Below are 25,820 nucleotides of genomic sequence, written 5' to 3'. Positions count from 1 at the left end.
CAATAGAGGAGAAATAGCGAGCACCGTGGAGGCAGTCAAGGGCGTCATCAATCCGAGGTAGGGGATACACGTCCTTTTTGGTAACCCTGTTAAGGTGCCGATAATCCACGCAAAAGCGCCATGAGCCATCCTTCTTTTTTACCAGCACAACCGGTGACGCCCATGGACTACATGACGGTTCAATAATGTTCTTGGCAAGCATTTTGCGAACTTCGGTGTGAATCACTTGACGCTCAGCCGGTGATACTCGAGACGGGCGGCGATGAATAGGAGGGGCATCTCCGGTATTAATGCGATGTTTAACAGCTGTTGTTTGGGCCAAAGGACGATCGTTGAAGTCAAACATATCTTGGTAGGAAATGAGAACGTGGTAGAGCGCACGAGCGTGCTCGGACGGCATGTCGGGTGCAATCATTTTCTGTAAGTTGGCGATGGTACAAGTCGCCGACTGCGATGGTAGAGGAGGATCGGTTGAATTGTCGTCTATTGAAATTGATGCTACAGAGTGATCCTCGAATGAGCAAAGTTGGGCCAGAGACATCCCGCGTGGCAGCACTTGTGTCGTCAAGGCAAAATTGACCACTGGCAGGCAGACGCAATTCGCCGTAATAGATAAAATAGTATGAGGTAGTGTGATCCCGTGTGTAAGGAGGACGTCTTGCATAGGAGCCGCGATGTAGTGACCGTCGGGCACTGGCGGGGATGACACGAAGTCAACGTAAGTCAGTGCCGAAGGTGGCAAGCGAACGAAGTCGACGGAACTGAGGCGAGGAAGGTGGTCTTCAGCGGGATCCAGAACAGGCAGGTCGAGGCGGAGAGTACTGGCGGAGCAATCGATGAGAGCAGAATGTGCGGAGAGGAAGTCGAGGCCGAGGATGATGTCGTGGGGACAGTGAGCGATGACTGTGAATAGCACGGTAGTGGAGCGATCGGCGAAGGAGACGCGGGCGGCACACATACCAATTACGGGGGCTGTTCCGCCATCGGCGACACGGACAACAGGCGTCGTGGCGGGCGTGATTATTTTCCTCAGCCGGTTACGAAGATCCGCGCTCATTACCGACAAATGCGCCCCAGTGTCTATGAGAGCTGACACAGGAACACCGTCGACTTGCACGTCAAGAAGGTTCAGATGGGTGGGCAACGTCAGGAGAGGATTTGGCGGCGTAGGGAGCAATGCAGCGTCACCTCGAGGCGCTGCATCGTCTAGTTTTCCGGCTGGGAGCGGCGTCCGAAGGGAGTCGGCGAATAGGAACGACGGGGCTGGGGAGAGCGAGATTGTCGTCGTTGGGGCGAAGGCGAACGAGAATAGGGTCGGTTCGGCGCAGGAGAATCGGTGGCGGCATTATCTGAGCGGGCAGCATAGGGACGAGAAAGGCCACCTGGGGGGCGAGAGTAGGCAGTATATGTAGACTGGTTCAGGGAACTCCAGCGACTGCGGCAGTGCCGAGAAATGTGCCCAATTCGATGGCAGTGAAAACAAATTGGCTTGTCGTCTGCAGTGCGCCATTCAGAGGGGTTGCGGAAACGTGGAGGGTAAGAAGGTTCGGGACGGGGTGGAATCGAAGATGCCGGGTGGGGATCAGGGCGATGGGCCGAGCAGATGGTGTGAATACCCATGTTGGCGAACTCCTGGCGGACAACTGCCTGGATCAGGGAAACAGTGACTGCAGGTGCATTGGAGGGGCTGGAGTCGAACGCAGCCGGATAGGCGGCCTCGATCTCACGCCGGACAATCCTGGTAACATCGCCAGTGTTGTTAGGACGAGGAGCGTCAGCACAGGAAGATGTCGCTGGGGTGGTGGAGGTGGACGTTCCCTGTACCTCGTCACGGAGCTTCGCAGTGGACGGTCCGTCGAGCCTACCTTCATGGCTCCCGGCGACGCCAACCCGACTCCACCGGCTCCGACACCTGCTGCCACTTCGACGACCTACATCACCCTCTCCGCTCCCCGTGATCCTGGCGTCTTCTCGGCAAAAGATGGGGAAGACGTCGAGGACTGGATCAGCCTTTACGAACACGTCAGCCGCAATAACCGGTGGGACCCAACTATCATGCTCGCCAACGTCGTCTTTTACCTCGGTGGCACACCTCGAGTTTGGTATCGGACGCACGAAGATGAGCTGACCAGTTGGGATTCGCTTAAGCAAAAGCTTCGAGACTTGTTCGGCAACCCCTACGGTCACCCAACTTGCCGCGCAAAAGGCGCTTTCCGGTCGTGTGCAGACGTCAACGGAGCCCTACGTCACGTACATTCAGGACGTCTTGGCTCTATGCCGCAAAGTTGACGCACACATGACTGAGTCCGACAAGGTCTCCCACATCCTCAAAGGCATTGCCGATGACGCCTTCAACTTGCTCGTGTTTAACAACGTCGCGACGGTGGATGCAATTATAAAAGAGTGCCGCCGCCTGGAATTCGCTAAAAGCTGACGTATCGACCAACAGTTTGCCCGTCTACCCAGCACCTCCACCAAATATGTTACGTAGGAAGACACCGACGAAAAGCTATTTACAAGTATATTTACAAGGCAATACGCCGCAGTTGACCAAGAGGCAACAGCCCGCGCTAGCTTCCAATCGTCGTCTTCGTCTTCTTCCTGCGCGGCTCTTCGTCAGTGGGAATACGACCCCGTAGCAGTATTATAATATTCCACATAATTCATATTCGTCAATAGATCGATCGATTGGCTCTGCTTCAAATTTCCCCGACTTGCAATGACATGCAACCAAAAAATCCTATGGAAGTGACCATTTCCCTGTAATGTTAAATTTAATACATAAACATGAATGCCCTCCACACGCTCCCCGATGGAAACTAGCCTCCGCCGTATGGAATCATTTTAAGGAATGCACAAACTTATCACATCTTATCACTGATTTTAGCATAGATGAAGCAGTAGCACATTTTACTTGTTTTATACTCGATGCAGCTGAAGAGTTCATTCCACAAACACAAGGTCTGTCATGTAAAAGAGTGGAATGAGCACTGCAGACTGGCACGAAGTAAACAAAACAAAGCATGGGGTTTGCTGCGTCGCTCCCCGACTGCAGAAATTATCATGGAATTTAAACTGATAAAATCACAGGGAAGGCGCACGCGGAGACAGGCAAGGAGCGCTAGCAGGGAGAGCTTCCTCTCAGGCATCATATCCTACACTCAAGAGTCTAAAGTATAGAATGGCCTACGAAAGCTAAAGGGGCAGCAAATCCCCTCATCGCCCTTAATTGACGACCAAGGGACTACCTTGGAAGACCAGGCCAACGCTCTGGGCGAACAGTTCGGGCATGTATCAAACTCCACGCATTACACAAAATCATTCCTCGAATATAAAGAATTAGCTGATCTTAAGGCACTGGATCGTAAATGCCGTCCGGATTAACCATACAATCGTACTTTTAATATTGCCGAGCTTAAAGCTGCCTTGAGCACTTGTAGAAGCTCTGCATCGGGAGCTGATAGAATCATGTATTACATGATTGAAAACCTACACAACGACACACGGATGACACTTCTGTCACTTTTCAACTCTATCTGGGCTGGCGGATACCTCCCATTCTCATGGAAGGAAGATATTGTTATTCCCGTCTTGAAGCTGGGTGAAGACCCTTCCTTGGCGCCAAGTTATCGCCCGATAGCTCTTACAAGTTGCATGTGTAAGCTATTTGAAAAAAAAATATTAATCGTCGACTCATACATTTCCTTGAACTGAACAATATGCTTGATCCCTATCAGTGTAGCTTCAGAGAAGGGCGGTCCACGACTGATCATCTTGTGCGCATTGAAGGAAATATCCGTGATGCATTTGTACATAAAGGCACAGTTCTTTTTATCGATATTCCTCGATATGGAAAAGGCCTATGACACAATGTGGTGATACAGGATCTTGCGAGACTTGCCGATAATGGGCATTCATGGAAATATGTTAAACATACTGGACAGCTGTTTTTCCAAACGTGCCTTCCGCGTGAAAATCGACAATGTATTGTCGCGACCTTTTATGCAGCAAACTGGTGTACCCAAAGGAGGTGTGCTTAGCTGCACGCTCTTTATCGTGAAGATGAACACGCTTCGTGCTTCACTACCGCCAGCCATTTCTTATTCCGTTTACGTAGACGACATACAAATACGTTTCAAATCCTGCAACCTTGCAGTGTGTGAGAGGCAAGTATAACACGACCTGAGCAAAGTGTCCAAATGGACAGACGAAAACGGATTTAAAGTGAACCCCAACAAAAGTTCCTGTGTGCTTTTCGCAAGAAACAAAAGGCTCATTGCAGATCCCAATATCGAAATGTATGGGCAACAAATACATGTGAACAAAGAGCAAAAGTTCTTAGGCATTATACTTGACTCTAAACTAACTTTTATTCAACGCATAAAGTATCTCAAGGTGAAATGCCTGAAAACAATGAACTTACTGAAAATTTTATCCCACACAACATGTGGCAGCGACTGGAAGTGTTTAAGAAATCTTTACAAGAGCCTGATTCGATCACGATTGGACTATAGTGCCGTGATCTATTATTCTGCGGCCCCGAGCGCGCTAACGATGCTACATCCCGTCCACCATCTAGGTATCCGACTGGCCACTGGTGCTTTCAGAACAAGTCCCATAGAAAGTTTATACGTAGAATCAAATGAGTGGTCACTCCACCTGCAGAGAGCATACATCAGCCTAACATATTTTCTGAAAGCTCACTCTAATCATCAACACCCGTGTTCTAATACCCTTAACGATATGACATGCGCTACACTCTTTCGTAATCGTCCCTCTGTAAGACAGCCCTTTTCACTGCGTGTGAGGGAGCTTAGCATTGAAATGGATGTCCCACTTCTGAAACATCGCTTAATGCCTCCAGCTAAACTACTACCGCCTTGGGATTGGCAGCTAATACCGCAATGTGATATATCTTTTCTACAATTTACAAAGCACGCTCCGGAGATCGAAATTCGAATGCATTTCCGGGAACTCCAGTACAATCACTCCTGCACGGAGTTCTACACAGACGCATTGAAGTCACGCGAGGGGGTGTCCTATGCAGCCGTAGGTCCATCCTTCTCGGAATCCGATGTACTGCATCCGGAAACAAGTATCTTTACGGCTGAGGCCTACGCACTATTGTCGGCTGTGAAGCATATATAAGGAAATCAAAATTCCAAATCAGTTATATATACAGACTCCCTAAGTGTCGTGAAGGCCTTGATGTCATTCTGTAAGCACAAAAATCCAGTACTTAATGAACTCTATTCTGTCCTGTGGAAAGTGTATATATCTAACCAGCATGTTATTATATGCAGGGTGCCGGCCATAGGGGCATCGAGGGTAACGTTTTGGCAGACCAGATGGCCACGTCAATTGCATCGCATGCTGTTAATCTTACCTCTGCAGTTTGTGTCACAGATCTGAGGCCTTTCTTACGAAGGAAACTGCGAAATCACTGGCAACGCTTGTGGGACATAAAAACAAATAATAAGCTGCACGTAATAAAGCCACAATTAGGTTTCTGGCCCTCTACAACAAAATTGCGCCGAACAGTTGTCTTATTCTGTCGTCTCAGAATAGGGCACACATTTGGCACCCATAATTTTTTAGTCACTGGAAATGAACCTCCAACCTGTGGTAGATGCGGGGAGAGGCTGACCGCCCTCCACGTCCTCCTGGAGTGTCGGGAAGCCGAATCTGAGAGAAACATTTTTCCCTAACCTACCGGCAGCACTTCATCCTATAATGTTCCTCGGCCCAGAACCGATCTTTGATACCAACACAGTCCTAGGTATCCTGAAAGATGTTGTGTTACATGCTATTAGCCCTATACACTTGTAGCGCTTCCTCTCTTCAGAGGATGCCGCAGTGATAGTTGTTTCGTAGAGCACATGTCTCTAGGCCCTTCCTTGCGTTTCAAGGGCTCTGGTGAGGCAATAGAGCTACAGCGAATTTCAGCATCTGACATATTTTGTATACCGTGTCATTATTTCGCAATGCATCTTAATGCTCAAAGTAACCGTCATTTGTCATTGCCATCATCTTACTACACATGGATTTTACTCACTTTATAGCGACTATGTTTAAGGCCCCTTTACAGCCACGTCACATCAACTTCATAGAAGTCGTAACTCCGCTGTAAACTCTTTAACACTGGCGTGGCGCTCTTTGGCCATGCCTGGCCCTTGCGCCACTAAACACCACACATTCATTCATTCATTCACTCAATGTGCAGCGGCTCTTTGAATTTCGCTACGTATCCTTCAAAAGTTATGTGCGATGGCAAGTGGTTCCATTCGACGATAGTGAATAGTATGAATGAACTTGAAAAACGATGAGAGCGACATATTGGTCGTTTCACATTTGCACTGGTACTCATGACAAAAACAATACTGCAGGGGACTGAAGGAAATCGTCAAGAAATAATTTAATGATGATAATGTTTATGAATAAGCGAAATCTGTTGAAGTAGAGGGTGCGCTGTCAGAATCAGCACTAACACCAGCACGGTCTATTGACTGGTAACGCTCCTCCGAAGTCGACGTGGAGCTATTGTGCGCATCACAAACAGCGGCTTCAATGTTACTGCGCTCGCGCACCATTTCTTCGTGGCCTGTTGCAGTGTTAACTTCATTTGCAATCCTTCGTCTCTTGTTACATAAGGTCAACACCACAAAGGCTTCTTTTTCCCTAGCTGAACTCATGCTAATGCAGGGCGAATACAGCAGCAATTGACACGACGAGTGCCGCTTGATAAATGGAGAATTCTCCCGCCAAGAACGGCGCCGTCGAAAACCCAGTACGCTAACTGAACAGATACGACCAGTCTTGCGAAAACGTTTTCGAAACGTATTCACCCCTCGTTTTTAAGCTATCCTGCTTGCGACGTTTTTAATGCGTCGAGTGTGTTCAAAAATTTGTTTGAGACGTTGAATCCATTAATACGACGTTTTGAAGACTGTGTACTAACTGGGCTGAGTGGTCCGGAATGTACCGTGAGCCACGCAGTTGCTGTCTTGGCTAGTAAATTTAACGAAAAGCCTCTGCGTTAAACTTAGGCAACACGTTAAAAAAAACACGTTGCTGACGAAGTCTTTTTATCAGCGTCGACCCTCACTTGCTGGTGGTGGCAGCCATGTGCCTGACTTCACGCACTCATTTAAGGCGCAGTAACACTCGGCCGATACGAGACCAACGAAATGCTCACGCGATCGATTGACCGACCATTCAGCACAGTGCGTCGCTGAGACCATTTTATCATACCACGCCGACATTTATGCAAACGACGAGCGCAAGTTGTCGTAAAATCAGCGTGCCGATTACTGCTCGACCGAACCCCACGCAATTGGGCTTCGAAATGACAGCACAATAGCCGCAGCACCTTCGCTTGCATATATAAGTAATCGCACTCAAAGCGAGTCAGAACACGCCTACGTAGTTAAAATGCACAAGCTTCAACCCTAACAAGCCGTACACATGAAGTTTGAGCCAATGTTGATCCTGTTCAGCTAAAGATAGGCCTGGCGCCATCAAGTTCGTGCATCCGCTGCCAGCGGACCTGAACTAAACGTACAGTGGGAGCCACTGTGCTAAACGTAAACAGTTAGGATGAAGGAAACAGCTCATGTAGTTCAGTTTAGGCTTTACTGATTTGAAAACACTTCACATGGCGCCTACACAATAAGCAATAAGCGACATAGCGCTAGCTGTGCCAACATCTGTACATCACCGTTCATGTGAGGTGCCGGTGACGCTACCACTGAGCCACGAGTACGATGCTTCAAAGCGGTACAAAAACGCCTCTAATGAATGCGGTGTTGCCTTAGAAACGAGCTGTTTCTAAGGCTCAGGCGTGCGTCGCTTGCTCAGACGCACATTTCGTTGCCGCGCCGAACGCTGCGTTGCTCGACGCTCACCGCGTCCAATGCGGGGCGCGTAGTCGCTGCGCCGTAGCCCATTGTCTTACACCTCTTGGCGGGTCGACGGGAACGCTATCGCGCTCCACTCTTGAAGGCGAAGCAGAGTAACGCATGAGTTGTTTCTTCGTCTAGTCGAACCAAATATAGCCAAGCAACAGCAGTTCACCAGACTAAACAGTGGTTCAACAACTAAAATCAAGGCTAGTATGCTTCGCATCCTGGGCTTAACCTTAGCTACGCCACAGCCATTTTATTAACATTTATTTCATATCAGTGATGCACCTTTTCCCCAATATCTGAAGCTAACAACGATCTGTCGCTGTAGATTTTGATGTGATAATGTGAACCGCTTTGCTAAATCCGACACGGAAGGCGGCGCTTGAAGACTTCTTGAATATGCGAAATGTATTAATAATGTGTTAAAAAATACAAAAAGCGAGGTGCAATTGCAGAAATGAGCGATAACAAACTCCGAGGCAGCTTCATCGGCAGGCGCAACTCGGCGTGCCTTTATCGGCTGCACTGTTAATACAACAGCACACTCAGGCCTGCTCACCCAGCGGTCGGTGAGTGCTACATGGCTTCCAGGAACAACATGCTGCCCCGGAGAAGCCATTAATAATTATTTGCGATCCACGAAACATAAAGGGACGCGCACTGAAAAAATTGGAGGGCGCTTAAGCTTCGCCTTCAAGAGTGGAACGCGATAGCATTATCGCACCCCGTTCGCACCGCCCACTCATGCGCTCGGCATTCTCTTGAGTCACACAAAGACGAAACGTGCGCCTGAGCAAGCGCAACGAACCAAAGAACTCGGTGTCTCGGAGGGAGAAATGATCTACGCGAGCCAAACGTCGTGATCGGCACGGACAGCTGGGCCGCGACGCGCCATGAAGGCGGACGCGATCATGGGGCTGACGCCTCGATGGGATCGTCCTCTATCTCTCTGGGGAGCACCACGCAGACGCATGTCTCCTTGCTAGCAGCACGGCACACATCGGAGGGGACGCTTTCCCACCAGACGCGCTACGGCGCAGCGATCACGTCAGAGGCGACCCACATCGGACGCTGCACCTAGGAATCGCGCTGTGAGCGGAAAGAGGAGCCGCGTCGCCTAAACACAGGGTTCGAGTGACGCACGCTGGAAGTTGGAAGGGGAGAGAGCGAGAACACCTGTCGGGGCAGCGCCGTACATTGCGAGGAGGGAGTCTTCTGTGTTTGCCGCGAGATGGTTCTACGTGTGCGGCAAGCGCAGAAGAAATGTAGCGGAAACGTACTTTGCTACGCGTTTAACTGCGACTTCTGTAATTTACATGCTCATAATTACCGATATAATTTCTACTGCAGCATAACACACTGCGGCACGTTTCTAAGGCAACACCGCATTCACTAGAGGCGCTTTTGTGACATTTTAAACCATCGAACTCACGGCTGAGTGGTAGCGTCTCCGTCTCACATTCCGGAGACCCTGGTTCAATTCCCACCCAGCCCATCTCGCAAGTTGTTTTTGTTTATGGATTGCCTTCCGCCATATTTCGCTCACTGCCAACGCCGCCGACTCCGACGACACCGGCTTTTCTGCGACACGAGCTCCTTAACGCTATCGCGTTAATACGGGGCGCAAGTCTGTAAGAAACCAGAAACTATAGATCATGTATTTCTAGATTGCTCCATGGGTGGGTGCCTTCTTTTGGGATGTACTTCAGAGGACTATCAAAAAAGACTTTCCTTTAGATCCACAGGGAATTAGATATTTACCTATAGAAAACGATGATGGACTGCCGTTTGACGTTATTATGCTAGTTGGCCTTCACTGTCTATGGCGCGCCCGTATGGCAGGGTATCACTTCGATCCAGATGCTCGGCCTGCACGAATGCTTTTCGAGAATGCATGCCGAGATTTGAAGAAATTCAGAAAGCACAAGATTGTGTACCTGCTTGGCTGTCAAGGGTGGAACCCTTACAGCCCTGTAAGGCTGACACTTGGTGCTGAAAACTGCTAATTTACCTTGTTTTCTCAAATGTCATTTGTTGTTTCATATAGTAGTACACAACAGGCAACAAATATAAAAAATATCATGGCTGAGTGCTAGCGTCTCTGTCTCACACTCCGGAGACCCTGGTTCGAGTCCCAGCCAGCCCATCTTGCAAGTTGCTTTTATTTATGAATTGCCTTCCGCCATTTTCGCTCACAGCCAACGCCGACGACGCCGACGACAACGGCTTTTCTGCGACACGAGCTCCTTAGCGCTGTCGCGTTAATACGGGCGCAGGTCCACAAGTCAAGCAACAAAAGCCCCGACACCCTTCCAAAATGTTTCCAGCGGCAGAGGGCAGCACAGGAAAATGAGGGGAAAAAAAGAAAAAATAGAAAGAACCTTGGAGTTTAACACGTACCGGAGTGCCACTGGCACGATCTCGGAGGCCATGCTAAGAAATTTCGATGGCTTGCCGCTGGATGTCCAGAGGGAAGTACAAGAGATGTACCGGCTACAGTATGTGGCGGGCCGTACAGTTTGTAGATACTTTGCTCATTAACGTCTACGGTCATCGTCACATTGGTTCTACCAGAATTCTTATATGTACGACGTGCCTAACGCACCAAGCGTCTCCTGGTACTGGCCTGCAGGAGCGAAATTCATAAAGGTGTTTTGTCCGTGAGCTAATGGTTTGAGTAGTGGTCTTCAGTGCTGGGGAAACCGGGTTCAAAACCAACCATGGGAAACAATTTATGTATGTAAATGTGTATGAAGATCACCCTCATGGTCACATAAAGGGCCAGGCAGAAACATACATGCAGAGTGGGGAAGAGCCAACGAAAGCTATCGCCTAAAAGAACTAAAACTACAAGGGAAAAATCGGCGCGTTCGGAAACTCAAGACGTCTTCCCCAAACGCCGCAAGGTCGACAAATTTCATGCAAGATAGTTGTGATAAAGCCATTCGGATGCTTGGTCTAGCCGCAACATAAAGAAAATTAGTTCTGTATTGCAGTATGTAATTTTTCAAAGGCAGCAAAACAGTGCCCGTACTTGTTCATTTTACATGTAAGTAACGCTGTTCTGTGCTTGTTGTCATTATTTTGTAAAAAAGACTGGACGAAGTACTTATATTTTCCATCGTTAAAGGGTTATGGCGGCTATACAGTAAAAGCTCGTTAATTCGAATTCCGCGGGGATGCTACGAAAATTCGAATTATACAGAATTCGAGCTAATGAAAGTCAGAAAAAAATTGCTCCGTTAGGGCGCATGTATAGACGAGAAAAGCATGGCCAGGCGGCGCTACTGCGCCTCCTGACAGCGCCCCCAATGTGGAACCGTCAAGCCGCGCGGTCGCGCCGTGGCGCAGTCTCCGCTTTGTTTACATTGTTTCGTCCGCGCTTTTCTTCGCTGCTCGCGCTCACGGCGCTCCGTTTTCGACGGCGGCAGATCGCCTGCTTGCGCAACAGCGATGCAAAGATTACCGTGCGGTTTCAAGAAGGCTGCCGACGCTGACAGCGTTTTTCGTGGCGGTAACCTCACGAAAGGGGATCGTCTGCTTCCGCACGTGTACGGCGTTGAACAAATTGTGGACGGTGATGTGACAGTGAAAGCCAAGTGCGTGTCACAGGTGTCCGACAAGATCGTATACGACGTCGAGTTAGAGGTACGCACCATGTTAAGAAATTTAGCCACTTTTATTTCAATTACAACATAAGTCACACTGGCAGCAGGAACTTCTGTTGTCATACTACTCGATGACTGCAGATCCATTTGGCTGCTTCTTGACGGTTCCTCACGGCGCTTCCTCACGGCGCTTTCCTCCTCGATTCTCCTTGCCCGCCGGCTGCGCACGGCGCGCTTTTCCTCCTGGGCTCCCGCGGACGGGCCGCAGGATTTTATGGAGGCGTGTTATTTTGGGCCAGTTGCGCGCCCCAGTGGGGTTGAAAATTTTGAGAAATGCTAATAACAGCATCGATAATGCTGGAGGCAAACGTTTATGTGGAGGTTGTTTTTTTCTTAAAGCCGTATGAACGGGGTATACCGTTGTAAAGGGAGCTTTGAGGCGAGTTCTGTACTCCAGACAATTTTTCTGCCACATGAACAGATGCTTTACTTCGTGCGTCTGACCTAGTATTGCTTGTGACACATCCCTTTGTGCGTGGCTTATTAAGCGAAAGCCTTACAACTCTGTTTCAAGGTCCCATTGTGTGCTACAGAAAATATCACGTGACCGAAGGAAGGCGGGAAGCGAACCAAAGCATGCGCAGCCGCGTATAAGAGATGATTAATGATAAGCAAAGTAATGATTGATTAGTGATTGGATTAAGATGAATTCGGGCGTCTTAAGGAGGATTAAGGTGGATTAAAGTCGATGGAGGTGCATTAGGGTGAATGAAGGTGAAGTAAGGTGCATAAAGGACTAGGTTAGATTAAGGTCGATGAAGGTGCGTTGAGGTGCATTAAGGACAGTTATAGTGAATTAGAGTGGATTAAAGCGCATGAAGAAGGATAAGGGTGGATTAAGGAAGATTAAGGTGCATTAAGGAGGATTATGGTGGGCTAGGGTGAACTAACTTGAATGGAGGATTAGGGTGAATTAAGGAGCATTAAGGACGATTATAGTGGATTAGGATGGAATAAAGTGAATGAGGAAGCATTAGGGTTGATTAAGGAGGTTAGAGTAGATTAAGGCCGATGAAGGTGAATTAGGGTGCATTAAGGAGGACTTTCGTGGATTATGGTGAATTATGGAGAATGAAGGATTAAGGTCGATGAATGTGGATTCTTTGGATTAATGTGCATTAGGAGGATTATGGTAAACTAATCGGTCTTAATACTCAATGAACCCTAATTCACCTTAGTCCACTCTAATCCACCTTAATGCTCCTTCATCCACCTTAATACTCCCAATCCACCTTAATACAACTTAATCAACCTACATCGCCTCTAACGCACTTAGCCTATTAGTCTACCCTATACGATCCTAATGCTCCTTTATCAACCCTAATCAATTATAATCTGCCTTAATCCTCATTCGTCTACCTTAATCCTTATTCATGCATCTTAATCCAACGTAATCCTGCTTAATACTCCCAATCTACATTAATACACCCTAATCCCCCTCTATCAAACCTAATCCAGCTCCATGGGCCCTAATCTACCCTAATCCTACCTCATCGGTCTTAATCCTCCTGTATCAACCATAATTCACCTTATTCTACCTTTACCCACCTTAATCCTCCCTAATCCTTGTTCATGTGCCCTAATCCACCCTAATAGTTCTTAATGCCCTTTCATGAATCCTTCACCTTTATCCACCATAATCCGCCTTAATCCTCCTCCGCCCACCTTAATCTTTATCCATGCATCTTAATCCTTCTTAACACACTCTAATCCACCTTAATCTTTAATACACTCTAACCAACCTTAATCCTCCCTAATCCACCTCATGTCAATCACTAATGATTCATTAATTACCTTGGGTAATCATACTCTTATACAGGGGTGGACATGCTTTGGGTCACCTTGTCACCTCTCTGCTTTTGTGCCACCAATCCTCCAATAACTTTTTCCTAATTTCCACAGCATATTTATTTACATTGCTATTGTTATCTTTGACCCCTAGGGCCTCAGGAAGCTTGACTGTACCCACATCGACATCGGGATTGATACCATCACATCTTGGTATGACGTGTTCTATTGTTTCTACAGATTTACCGCACACAGTACACGTGTCTTCTTCGTTAAATTTCTTTTTATAGCTCCGCCTTCTAAGACATCCTGACCTAGCTTCAAAGACAAGGGCACTGTCTCTTGAGTTATCATAAGACGCTTCCTTCCTGATCTGTTGTTTCCAGTCTCGATATACTTCAACACTATGCTTCTTTTCCATTGAATTTATCCAATTTTTACCTTCCGCGTTTTTAACCTGTCGTGTAATACTCTATCTCCGTCCTCGTGTCTGGCATACTTACTGGTTAGCTTCCCAGTTCTTTTCCGCCATTGTGAGTCAACGCTCTTTCTGTATAGGCCTCGTGCACCGCCCATTGGCCTCGAGCTCCACCACTGGAAAAGCTGGCGCCACCGTCGGCGTGACGTGCTAGGAGGGATCACGTGGACATAGCGGCCGCGTCGGCTGCTTCGGGAGCGCCGAAGCGAGCTGAAAACGAGTTTAAATTCCCTCGTACGCTGCGGTCCTCATTTAGTGGCGAAATTTTCCTGCTTCGAGTGTCTCCTTTACAACGCTTCAAAGTACTACAATAGGAAGTGGCTGACTTTGAAGGCGCAACATGGTAGGCTACTGCTCGGTGCCACAGGGCCGGACGCACGTAACGGAGGCCGGTGTCAGCCTTATTCACACATAGCCGCAGGACAAGCTGCTGCGTGAAGCTTGGCTCGCGAAATATAAAACCGGCAAACAGTCATCGGCTACAACTCGGGTATGCAGCAAGCACAGACGCGAGGAAGATTTCTGCTACGGCGCCCGGTCTGCGATGTTCTGAAAACGCGCACTCAGACGCTCGTCCTAGTCCGCTACCCAACTAATGTCATGACGGTTTGGTCTATGAATTTGTCGATGCTATAGATACAGGCAAGTTCAGTGGAGTGGAAAGGCAGCGGTAAGAAGCACATTTAAAAAAAAGCATGGCATATGGTCATGTTTGTGTTGTGAATTAATGCACTGGATTACAAAAAAGAAGCAGCGGGAAATTGCACGCTGAGAGCACCGATAAACATACAGTGCGAAAGTGCGAAAATAAACATATAAGTACGAAAGTACTTATAGAAATGTCCGGGAGAGCCCGTGCGTGGTGTTTTCAGTGAGCGCTGACAGCAAAACCCATGAGGAGCGCGCCGCGTGATCCCTCATACTACGCCAGCGAGGCGCTTCCGATAGATGGCGACTCCGTAACTCCTCGCCGCCAATAGAGGCGCCACTGATAGCCACCTAGCGGGCGCTTCCAACAATACGCGCGGGAGCAGTAGCAGACGACAACGCTTTGCAGCAAGGGTGACTGAAGTTCGCGGCTGCGATTTGTCCTTTGTTCGGGCGCCAGACTGCTTCTTCTGCGGCGACAGCTGTAGGGAAGACGCAGACCTCTGTGGGAGCGGGTATGAACAAGATGTTACCGGTGTTTGGGGCAACATGGTCCACATACGCGCCGGGTGCGTCCCGCAGACAAACGCCATGAAGACCATTTACATGAAGTGTAGCTCATGTAAACTAGCCGACAAATTTTGTTGACTAATGCGATGTCTCGACCGAGATTTTTTTTTTTCAATTCTACCCTTGCCGTAATGCTGCTTCTGTACCTCAATAATAAGCACCCGTCGTTAGTGCAGACTTAGATAACAAACCCGCACGGTACGATGTCTGCATATACCGTTGTGATTTTTCTGCCGATGAATACATGTGACGCCGCCGAATAAGTGTAGTGAAAGTCGCCTGAAGAAGAATAATTGCGAATTTATTGATAGAAACACGTTCACTATAGTCAACGAAGCCACCAAACGGACGGGTTAATAAAAGCGCGTGTTAGCGCTGTACCGCCGATGAATTGCCGTTCGCGCTGCAGTTTTTGCAATTTTAAATTCCCTAAGGGAGCTGCTTGGAAACGTACAAAGCTATAGTCTGACTAACGCTGCAGTACTTTTTTTAAATGTTACTAGAGAGAGGTGCCACATGATATATTTAAAGGCAGAGCAGCGCCACTCAAATTAGATCCAGCGCTGGCGGCAAGGCCGGGTTTAGTGTATATGCGGCGTAAGCATAATAAGAAATAATTCAGTTGAGTACAAAATTCACTTGCAAGAAGCGACTACGTTGTGAAACAAACAAATCACTCGGCGTGTTAAGTCTGCTCAGACAGCATCAAGGTGTGATGGCTTACCAAACGTGACGCGAACTATTCAGCGAAAAATGGATCAGCGAAAAATGGAACAAAAATACCATATCCAGCAATTAATAGCAATTCTCGCCCTGAGCTACCTATTTTCTAAACACATTTCCCAAAAAACCACAATATCTAAGATGCCCTCGGGAGAAATGAGTAAAGCTGTTAAAGAAGCACTTGCTTGGTGTCATTCCGATAAGACACAGCGTGATTTATACTCTTTACAAACGAGGCAGGGTGAAAACCTCACAGCTCAAAAGAATCAAGAGTTATGCATGAAGCAAGTAGCAACCGTTAAACATGTGCGAAACCACGCATAAGATAGATGTAAAAACATGAAGTGCGCGACAGCTGGTGCGAGGATTTACCGGGCCACATAAAACTAACAATTTCAGTTCTTGCAAACTTCTGTAGCTTTAACATACAACACAATGCGCTCATGCAGTCGTGCTGCCTAGCTAGCCCAACGCGGTAAAGAAGCAGAAAACAATATAAGCGGCAAACGGCATTCCGAACTTTAGCGAAATGCCTTTAAACCGCATGTTGCACTGCAGACGAACTTCGTCGCTTACGCGTCTAACTACAATCGAGTAAAAAAAATAATAAAAAAGAAAAAAACACCTAAGCGACAAAGGAAAGGATGAGAACAAGAAATTTTGCGCTGAAGCGACGATCCATTGCCACCGTTGCTCCTGCTGATGAGGCTTTGCGGGTAATAATTAGAACCGTATCGCCAGCACGTTTTCGCCGGTATTTGAGCCCCCCACCCTGCAACAATTCTTCTTCGACATTCTTCGGAAGCTTTGGCCATCCCACACATGCGAAGGGTGTTGCCTATTTTGCTCTGAAAACACAAATAACACGGAGAAGCACTATCAGCGACGCAACAAACTACGGCGCGCGGCTCGCTCCTCTCCCGTGCGTTCTGCGCAAGGCCGCCACCAGTGGCGCGGCCATCGGCGTGCACGCCGCGTATACTAAGCCGATTTCCCGGCGGCGAGCCGACGACCGCTTGCACTGCCTTCCTGCATCTCACTTCGCCTGTAGGGTCTACCCTACTTTCTGGGCTTTTGCCACCGGCTTGATGTCCCGACCCATTATTCTCCGCTGCCCGCGTCTCAAGTGCAACTAGCCGCCTTTCCAGTTCTGCTCTCCTTTCCTTCTTTTCTCCAAGCTCGGCCACTGTCCTTACTAATTGCGCGGCCTGGACCGCTTCCACCTTGACCAAATCGTCGACTTTCGCCTGCAGTGCTACCCGTTTCTCCCGCTCCTCCCTCAGGTCTGCTTCAAGCTCATCGAACTTTGCCCAAGTTCCTTCCAGTTCTCGCACTGCTTTCCGAACACCCTCGCACAGCCTGCACGTACAGCTAGACCCCTCCGCGTCTACTAAACTCTGGAAACTGGTCTCGTCGATGAAGCACCAGCGCAGGCGCTCTTCGCACTGCACTTGCTCCCCGTCCCCCGCGGCCTTCCCTTTCTTCGGTTTCATGGCTAGGCCTACGTACCTAGGCTCAACGATGAAGTCCACCTAATCACTTCAGCAAAGCCGACCTCGACCGTTATCCCAAACAAAAATAAAAATTTAGCACTCTCTACCACGTGTAAGAATCACTTCGAAGAGCTAGCTGAGAGAATTAAATAGACCTACGTAACAGGTCCCGCCTACCACCTAGGCCTAACGGGGAACCGCCAGACCCAGACAAAGCCGGTACGTTTACTACTACTCTTACCAAGAATTCAAAATTTGCGCCCCTACTCCATGCAAAAGAGGACACTGTGAAAACACTAGCTAATAAAAAGAAAAGAGTACTTAACTACGAACGACGTCGCTGAAGCCTCGACACAGGAACATCCGCCACATCCACCCAGCAGCCACACGAATACAGGCCCATCCGCGCGTTCGTCGCGTCGACTGGCGCGGAGAAAAAATGTCGCAGTTTCGCCCGAAAAGCGAAGCATCGATTGCGCTGGCAAATTAGTAGATAGCTATACGAAGTTAGGATAGTAGTTTTACCGGCTTTATGATCTTGTAAACATTCGCTTACTAACTAAATTAACCAGTAAGGTGCCACACGAGCACAGATAAACATGACATCTCGCTCGATGACCGCTGAAACTCGCTAAAAAAACGCTGGTGCGAGGAATCGCGGTAGTAGAAGCGAGCGAAGTGACGTTGGTACAGCTCTCGCTTAACGCGAACGAAACGTAGAGAGCACATCGCATACGAAGCTGCCGGCAATACGCGCACTCTGCAAACATCGCAAACGAGGGCGCACACTTCGGCCACGCCGCAGGTCGCTTTCAAGATACGGCGCCCGTATGGCCGCGGGAGAAACTCCTCCGCCCCGCCGTCCTCGCTCGAGCACGCGAGATTGAGCCGCCTTCCGCCCACACAGTCGCACATAGGGCGACGACCCCCGAGCGGGAGAGAAGCGGCAGGCGTTGGCCATGCATGGCCAGGCGCGTCTCTCTCCACTCAAGCCTAAACAACGGGCCGCAGGTGGAAAAAGCAAAGTTGCGCGGGCCGCGCGGCGACGCCATAGTCGCCAACGTGCTCACGCGCACTAGCACCGTCTTCATCCACGATAGTGTGAATTAGCAGGATGTGTTACATAATGCTTTCGACACATTGCTAGACCGATCGCGGCGGCTACTTCGAGTTAACGAGCTTTTGCTGTACTGTAAATAATGAAATTAACATGAACCAATAACTGTGATAATATGGCGAGTTGGGGTGACGTTCATGTTAGAGTTAGATTAAAGTGCACCGAAGACATGGATACAGAGAGAATGTAGACAGGACAGCGCTTGTTTCCTTTTCGGTTTTATTTCAGAGTTTAAAAAAAAATAACTAACCTTCTGGTTTAGTTCCAGCGGGTTAAAATATCTTTTTCTTTATTTTTTAGGGTTCTGTTTCGATACTCTGGTTATCATGGCAGGGTCCGTATAACCAATTTGTATAAATTACATCATGGCGCAGCAAATCGAGTTGTTCTCGTACCTGGGCGGTTTCATCGGCATATGGATCGGCGTGTCGTTTCTGAACGTGCTCGAGTACGGAACCCAGGCGACCACGTGGCTCTACCACAAGTACAAGGAGCGCAAGAGCCGGCGCCTCCAAGACTCCGACAGGCTCAAGGTGAAGCCGATCAGCGTGAGGCCTACGAACGGTTTCCCAGCCGAGCACTGGTAGTTGGCTTCAGAAACAGGTGTCAAAACTTGTGGCTTCTGTTTGTTCATTGCCTCACACTTAGTGTGAAATTATGTGTTGATATTGTAGCTAAAGTTCACTTCCATATTTGTTAACAATTTCGATTCCTGCGGCACATCCTGTTATCTTCTGTAACGTGCGTTACTACATTGATGGTACTTTAATAAATAAACAGGCATCACTGGCCACTCATGCCTGCAGACTAATTTTGTTTCCATAGTCAAACATAGTAATCATGAAATTCATGCCTCAGTTTAACAGTTGCTTGTATGTAAAGAAACGGTTCCAGTCTTGCAAGATATTTTTCTGCTGATGCCGTACAATATCAGACACAGTGGTCTCTGCAAGAACACTGGCGGAAATTCTGTACCAAAAATAACATGCATTTTCGTCCATCTACCGAGAGTGCATTAAATCCTCAAACTCAAGTGCACGATTGCCAGCTTCTTGCACAGACATCTCAAGAAATAGGTTGTGGAGTCCGGAAAGCTTCCGCCAGCGAGATTCTTCATCACTGTGAGTTGTCAAGAGAAAATGTAAGAGAGCACTTGGTAGTTGTTGATGTACACTGGCTGTGTGTTGTGCCAAATCTCACTTCTGTAGTTATTACAGATGATCGTACTGCGCCAGTCAGCTGATGGAACAGTAAGCCTTTGAAAGACTGTCCCTGGATCAACTATATTTGAAGTAGCAGCTTAGCGCAAATAAAACCACGGACACAAGGAAGACAGACAAGGACAAGCGCTCCGTCTTCCTTGTGTCCGTGGTTTTATTTGCGCTAAGCTACTACTTCAAATATAGACGACCAACTAGCCCAACAGTCAACTCTTCTGGATCTACCAACTTGAGGATTACACTCGACCGCCACATTTTCAAGTGCAAGTCCCGCTTCTGCTCGTCATCATCCTTTATGAATCGCAGCATGTTATATGGCATGACTGCCACTCAATCCGCTTACCACCCACGGGGACACACCATCGCTGCATCTATGGAGTGTTCATCGCTGTTGTTATCACATATCAGTTGCTTTTCTTGCGTAAAGAGCAGCAACTGCTATCCTTTTATGGTGTTCTGCCCAAGTGGTTTTCAATTTGGACTCAAAGATATAAGGCATCTTATATCTTATAGCTGTCTGTATAGGCCGATTGTTCTTGCTCCTGTTCTTGACAACGCCAAGGTGCTTTCTGCCGTTCTTGGGACTGTTAAACGAATTAAGCCTGAGCAGGACGAAGTCCAAAATGACCTGTGTAGCTTAGAACATTAGCAGGCTTCTATGGACATCAAATTAAAACCACTGTTGGCAGGAATTCGGTCTCTTGAGGTTAAAATGATGTTGATGAAGAATACTCGCAATAGATCCAACGCGAAGTAACCGGCATCCACAAACCATTTTTCCAAGCAGCTGAGGAGTAGTGAAACGCACTGTGATGACACTCAACACTCATAAAAGATGTGCAAAAAGTCCAAGTCAGTGCTTGATGTTAAAGGTGTCATTAAATCCCATCTGCTGGCTTCCAGACAGAAATAGATTACCGTATTATAGCACAGGTATAATCCTGAAGAATCATGTGGTCTACATTAAATATACATATATCTTCTGTGTATTGTTGTTTATCTGAGCTTATCTTATTCCTTTCTGTGCAGTACATCCACTATGAACTGGATACTTTCTCATACAATATTCAGTGTCATATTACAGCATGGGTGTTAGTGCCATGTCAGGCTGTGCTTTCTGCCTTTAGCCTTGCCTTTCCTGAAGAAATGAAATTTAGGCTAGTTGGTAAAGATCCATCGCGGTGTAATAGGTGGCAAGCAGAACAAACATGACAGATCGACCATGTGTCGAAGTAGCTTTTATGATTCTGGCACCAAAGATGGCACCAAAGATGGCACCAAAGTGAGCTATAATATGACATTTATATCCATGCACACATGTTCACCTCACACTCACCGGTAGTCACACTCACTCTCTCTTACAGAAAATACTATTCACCGACAGTCACTCATGCTCGTACATAACTCAATCACATTCACACTCGCAACCACTTACAATTACTGGCACTCACTCAAGTTTGTACTCACATACGGCCTGTACCCTTAGCTAAAGCTGAAGTGCCACACTAACTTTCAGTTAATAATCTTGTCATTAACAGGTTCACCATGTGGCAACATGACCATGTAACTAGTTTATTTTCAAAACATCCAATACACCTAGAGACTTTATGCTGTCACGTCAGTTCCTGCTTTCATTCTGTGATGTGAACCCGCTGCTGGCCAAGCACAGGCGACACTTGTGATTGTTTTTCTTCTTCCACATACACATCCAAATCCTAGAAAAGAATGAGAAAATAAGACGCAGCCTTTTCCTAAAGTAGTGCTCCTTCTTGTTGCTCTACTGTTAGGAATGCTTTCATGGCAGCACTGTGAAATCAAAGTGTCATGCTGTTCTTTTTAGAACAGGTGTTTGAAGTAGTATGTGAAGAAACAAAAATTGTTGCTCTGAATACCCAGTTTTATATTGCAATAAGCACACATTAAAGCCATTCAGAAAAGGTATCTTGTCGTTTAAAATTTTCCTGCTTAACATTCTTAAATGATTTTAATGTAATGTAAATAATATTATCATACACTCTCACACCTCAATACATATAACAAAGTTGCATCCGATATGAAAATACCTTCATTACCTTCAATACCCATTGTAAGCATATATTCATTACATGCTGATATTGCCAATATACCTTTTAGATTTACTTCATTATACCCAAAGTGTCATTATATCCATGTTAATTATATTGAGGTTCGATTGTGTTGAGATACGGACACAACCTTAATGTTAGTTGTTGCTGTGTGTATACAGATGGCATGGGCATAATTTTCACTTAAGGGGGGACATGGCGATTAAAAGTATCATTATTTATTTATGAACCAAACTTGATAAAAATTGGCATGCTTATTTAGTTCCTTCTCCTGATTCTAAAAATGCAGTTATTTTTTTGTAGGTTCATTATTTCATTACATAATTAAGAAAACAATGTATTTTACAATGCCTTTTTTCTTACTACAATAGACAAATAACCGCTGCACAAAAATAGACAAATGACATATGGTCCAATAGAAGAAAGCACAAGCTTCACAACATAGGAAGAACTTTTATGATTGGATCAGTATTTCCTACTTTATAGTGCACTGAACTCCATTGTTCTGAACATGGCCTTGCATTAGTCAGACAAAAGACAAATTTTAAAAACTTTAAACAAAGAAACTTGAAAAACTGCTTCCTATGTTTGGTGCTCCAAACATCAAGCTTCATGATGCAAAAAAAATTAATACTATAACTATGATAGCTACTGATATATCACAGTAAATGTCTTGCTGGGTGGGTAAAATTAGTATTTCGAGAAAATCAAGAAAACAAATAAATGTCACATTTAATTGTGAAGGGTCACAAATGTGTGCACATACACATTCCCAAAACATTAGTAGGCTCCTGGGGCATAGTCAGTTTGGGCATTTGTGTCTCTGTGGCGCTTTTTGAAGAAGCACTGCACATTTTCTGCCGATGCATGCTTGTGTTCAGATGCGGCTGATCGGCGCCGATCTTTTTCCGCCATGCGCTGCATACACTTTTCGCCAGGATTCATCTAGAGTTCTTGCAAAATGCTTGCCGAGGTTCTCCTGCAGCCAGCATTGAACTTCATGACTGCTTCCGCCACTGCAGCCTCAACGCTGAAGAGTGATGCGTGCTGCTCCTTCGGTGCGAGTGCCCATATTAGCGAGTGCAGGCTTTCATTGTTGTTCTGTGTTTTGCCTCGCTGGCAACGTTCAAGCAGCATCTTGTCAGAGAGCCGTTGGTAGATTGGCAGTAATGCCTTGCTTACATGAGCAGGTAAATTGTAGCGGTGCTTCGGCACAGGTTGGCCTTTGGCCTTTGCAGCATTTTGCCGGCACCAGGAATCGGGACCTTCTGGGCAAAGGCTATGATTCGAGGTGACGTCATTTGATGTTACGTGATAGTAGCTTGCCATCACGGCCTTCTCCATGGCTTCAATGTCACCAGTGTGGGACTTCAGAGCCCATCCATAATAAGAGCTCAGTTTGTTGACCAAATCTCCAGTCAACCTTCCTCTTCCACCAAGTGGCTCTGAGCCAGGCCCCTTGTGCTTTGACAGGGCATTACGTAGTGCTGTCCCCATCCTCTTATGGACATGGTTGACACAATCCTCTTTGTCAACTTCTATAAAGCCATATACTTTGGCCTCCTTTAGGGCCAAGAAAGTACGGCTGTCACCGTCCGACAGCACAGTTGTGTATCTTAGGCTGTACTTTTCCAGCGATCTTTTGAATAAAATGAGGCCAGCCTCCACCTCCATTTCACCAGCCTTCTTATCCGTATTTTTTTGACACTCATGACTGGCTTTCCATTCTTCGTATGAAGGGTCACCAACTTTTGGTCCACGCTGACAACCGGCACAAAAGTTGCTCAGCACAACGTAGTCCAGGACAAGTCCCGTGAAAAGTTCAATGACGGCGCCGACACCGATGTGCGAACTGTGCCCGCGAGTCATCCAAGACCCGTCGTACGATACAGCAACGTTGCCCGGGTTGCCGAAGTTTAATTGGCTGTAAAGCTGCCGGACCGACTTCGCGCATTCTGTTGTAAGCGTCTCAGCTGCCCGGGTCGCGGCGGGCGTCAACTTCGTTTTGACGTACCCCTGCCACGTTTTCGTATGCAGCCCGCGGTGCGATATATTCATTGTTGCGAAAATATCATTGAACGCAGTTTGCCGATTGCCGGTGCTTTGCATCGCGCGCGCAGCCAGAATGTTGACGGTAAACGGATTCACTTTCTGAGTCCCATTCACACGCGGCGAGCTCCACGCTGACGCTTTGTCGCCGCATTTCGAGCATATGAGCACCAGACTTACTGCAAGGCCATATTCGCGCTCCTTCCGGCTGATTTTCGCGCTACCGCCGCATGTATTACAGTTCATATGCTCCAGAAGGGCGTTCACCGATTCCAGGCACACCACGGTGAAAACTGTGTCGTCAATCGGGCCGGCCGCGACATCGCCAGCGGACAAGATCTCCGACTTACGGCTCACTGCTGCGGTTGATGCGAGCTCTTGTAGTTTCTCGTCGGATCTCATGTCGATTACCTCCAAATCTGAAGGCGTCAGCATAACGGTGTCACGACGGACGCGGCTGGCGTTTTCGTCGCAGCTACTCGTTGTCGCACCACCTAGGCCTAGCACTCGGTCGGCTCCATCAGTTCCGTCGCTTGACGCCGTTGGTGGCTCGTCCTCAACCACTTGCGACGCGGTGGGGCGTTTTTTGAAGTTGTTGAGCATGGACTTCTTCCTTTTCTTTCCATACTTGTGCTTGGAGTCTCGGAGCGGAGGAGGCATCGTCGCGCGTACTCACACAACGATCGTATCGAACATGGCGTCTCGCCTGCGCCTCTGCTGCGGCTAGCAGACAGCTCGGGAGTGCGCCCAGCCAATCACGTGGCGTTATCTCGTCACGTGCATGCGACAGCGAATGAGAACGCGCGTTTCACCTATTTTTGCCGCCGGTTTTTGTATTGAACCAGCAAGCCTAACGAAGCGGCAGCGCGCGATATTTGAAGCCGAAACCGCGTTCTTTCAAACGAGACCAAGATGGCCGCCCTCAAGGCACTAGTACGCGAGCGCGGCGTCATTGAATGTGTGTCGTTTTCGCGTCGACACACGCGAAAAATCAGGTGCCCTATCTGTTTTTAAATTGTTCGTATGGCTGAAATATGACCTTACGAGATTGGAAACTTGGCAGATAGGGAGAATAATAGATGTAGATTAGAGAAATGCTATTTTCCAAAATTCGTTTTTTTATGATATTTTGGGTCTAAAGACCCGTGTCCCCCCTTAATGCTAATTATAGTTAAACCTAGATATAACAAAGTAGATAAAATATACTTTGTTATATCTACAGAAGAATGGGCTGGGGTGCGTTTGGCAGGCATTCTCACATCATGAACAGCAGGTTGCCATTACCCCTCAAGAGAAAAGTATATAACAGTTTTGTCTTACCAGTACTCACGTACAGGGCAGAAACCTGGAGGCTTACGAAAAAGGTTCTACTTAAATTGAGGATGACGCAACAAGCTATGGAAAGAATAATGATAGGTGTAACATTAAGGGATAAGAAAAGAGCAGATTGGATAAGGGAACAAACGCGAGTTAATGATATCTTAGTTGAAATCATGAAAAAGAAATGGGCATGGGCAGGACACGTAATGAGGAGGGAAGATAACCGATGGTCATTAAGAGTTACGGAATGGATTCCAAGGGAAGGGAAGCATAGCAGAGGGCGGCAGAAAGTTTGATGGGCGGATAAGATTAAGAAGTTTGCAGGGACAACATGGCCACAATTAGCACATGAACGGGGTAGTTGGAGAAGTATGGGAGAGGCCTTTGCCCTGCAGTGGGCGTAACCAGGCTGATGATGATGATGAGATAAAATCTACAATTTGCTTCGTTATATCAAAATTTCGTATTGAAATTCGACCTTTTATGCAAATAAGTACAGTTGCCGATCAATTTTTCTTGCATGGAAAGGGGCCACAGAATGTTCCAAATTATCGGGAAATAAAAACATGCAAATTTGATTCAAAAAACAATTCATTTTGATAAATTTGGGAGTCGGTGACGAATGATACGGTTTCATGCCACATTGGCGATATCTTCACATCGGTGCTGAACTTAAACTTACAGCGCGAACATCTAAGACGGACTACAAAAGGAAGATACAACACACACACACGGTGTGTGTGATATCTTCCTCTTGT

The 25,820-nt window shown here is 47.3% G+C and overlaps 1 protein-coding gene and 1 long non-coding RNA gene across 3 annotated transcripts in view; one reads left to right on the top strand and one right to left on the bottom strand.

The window, feature by feature from the left end:
* Positions 1–19,100, top strand: part of LOC135917042 (acid-sensing ion channel 5-like) — a 173,159-nt gene extending 154,059 nt beyond the window's left edge. The window contains exon 13 of the mRNA XM_065450525.2: positions 18,764–19,100. Within this exon, the coding sequence (XP_065306597.2) occupies positions 18,764–18,976 (213 nt within the window). The 3' untranslated portion in view covers positions 18,977–19,100. The remainder of the gene's footprint in view (positions 1–18,763) is intronic.
* A 2,057-nt stretch (positions 19,101–21,157) lies between these two features.
* LOC135917027 (uncharacterized) overlaps positions 21,158–25,820 on the bottom strand; it is a 47,809-nt gene continuing 43,146 nt past the window's right edge. For both annotated transcript variants that reach the window (XR_010569148.1, XR_010569147.1), the window contains one exon: positions 21,158–21,324. This is a non-coding gene — a long non-coding RNA (uncharacterized lncRNA). The remainder of the gene's footprint in view (positions 21,325–25,820) is intronic.

This window comes from Dermacentor albipictus, chromosome 6, assembly GCF_038994185.2.
Source record: "Dermacentor albipictus isolate Rhodes 1998 colony chromosome 6, USDA_Dalb.pri_finalv2, whole genome shotgun sequence".
NCBI lineage: Eukaryota > Metazoa > Arthropoda > Arachnida > Ixodida > Ixodidae > Dermacentor > Dermacentor albipictus.
The sequence above is the reverse complement of the archived record's forward strand: the minus strand, read 5'-3'. Positions and strand labels throughout refer to the sequence as shown.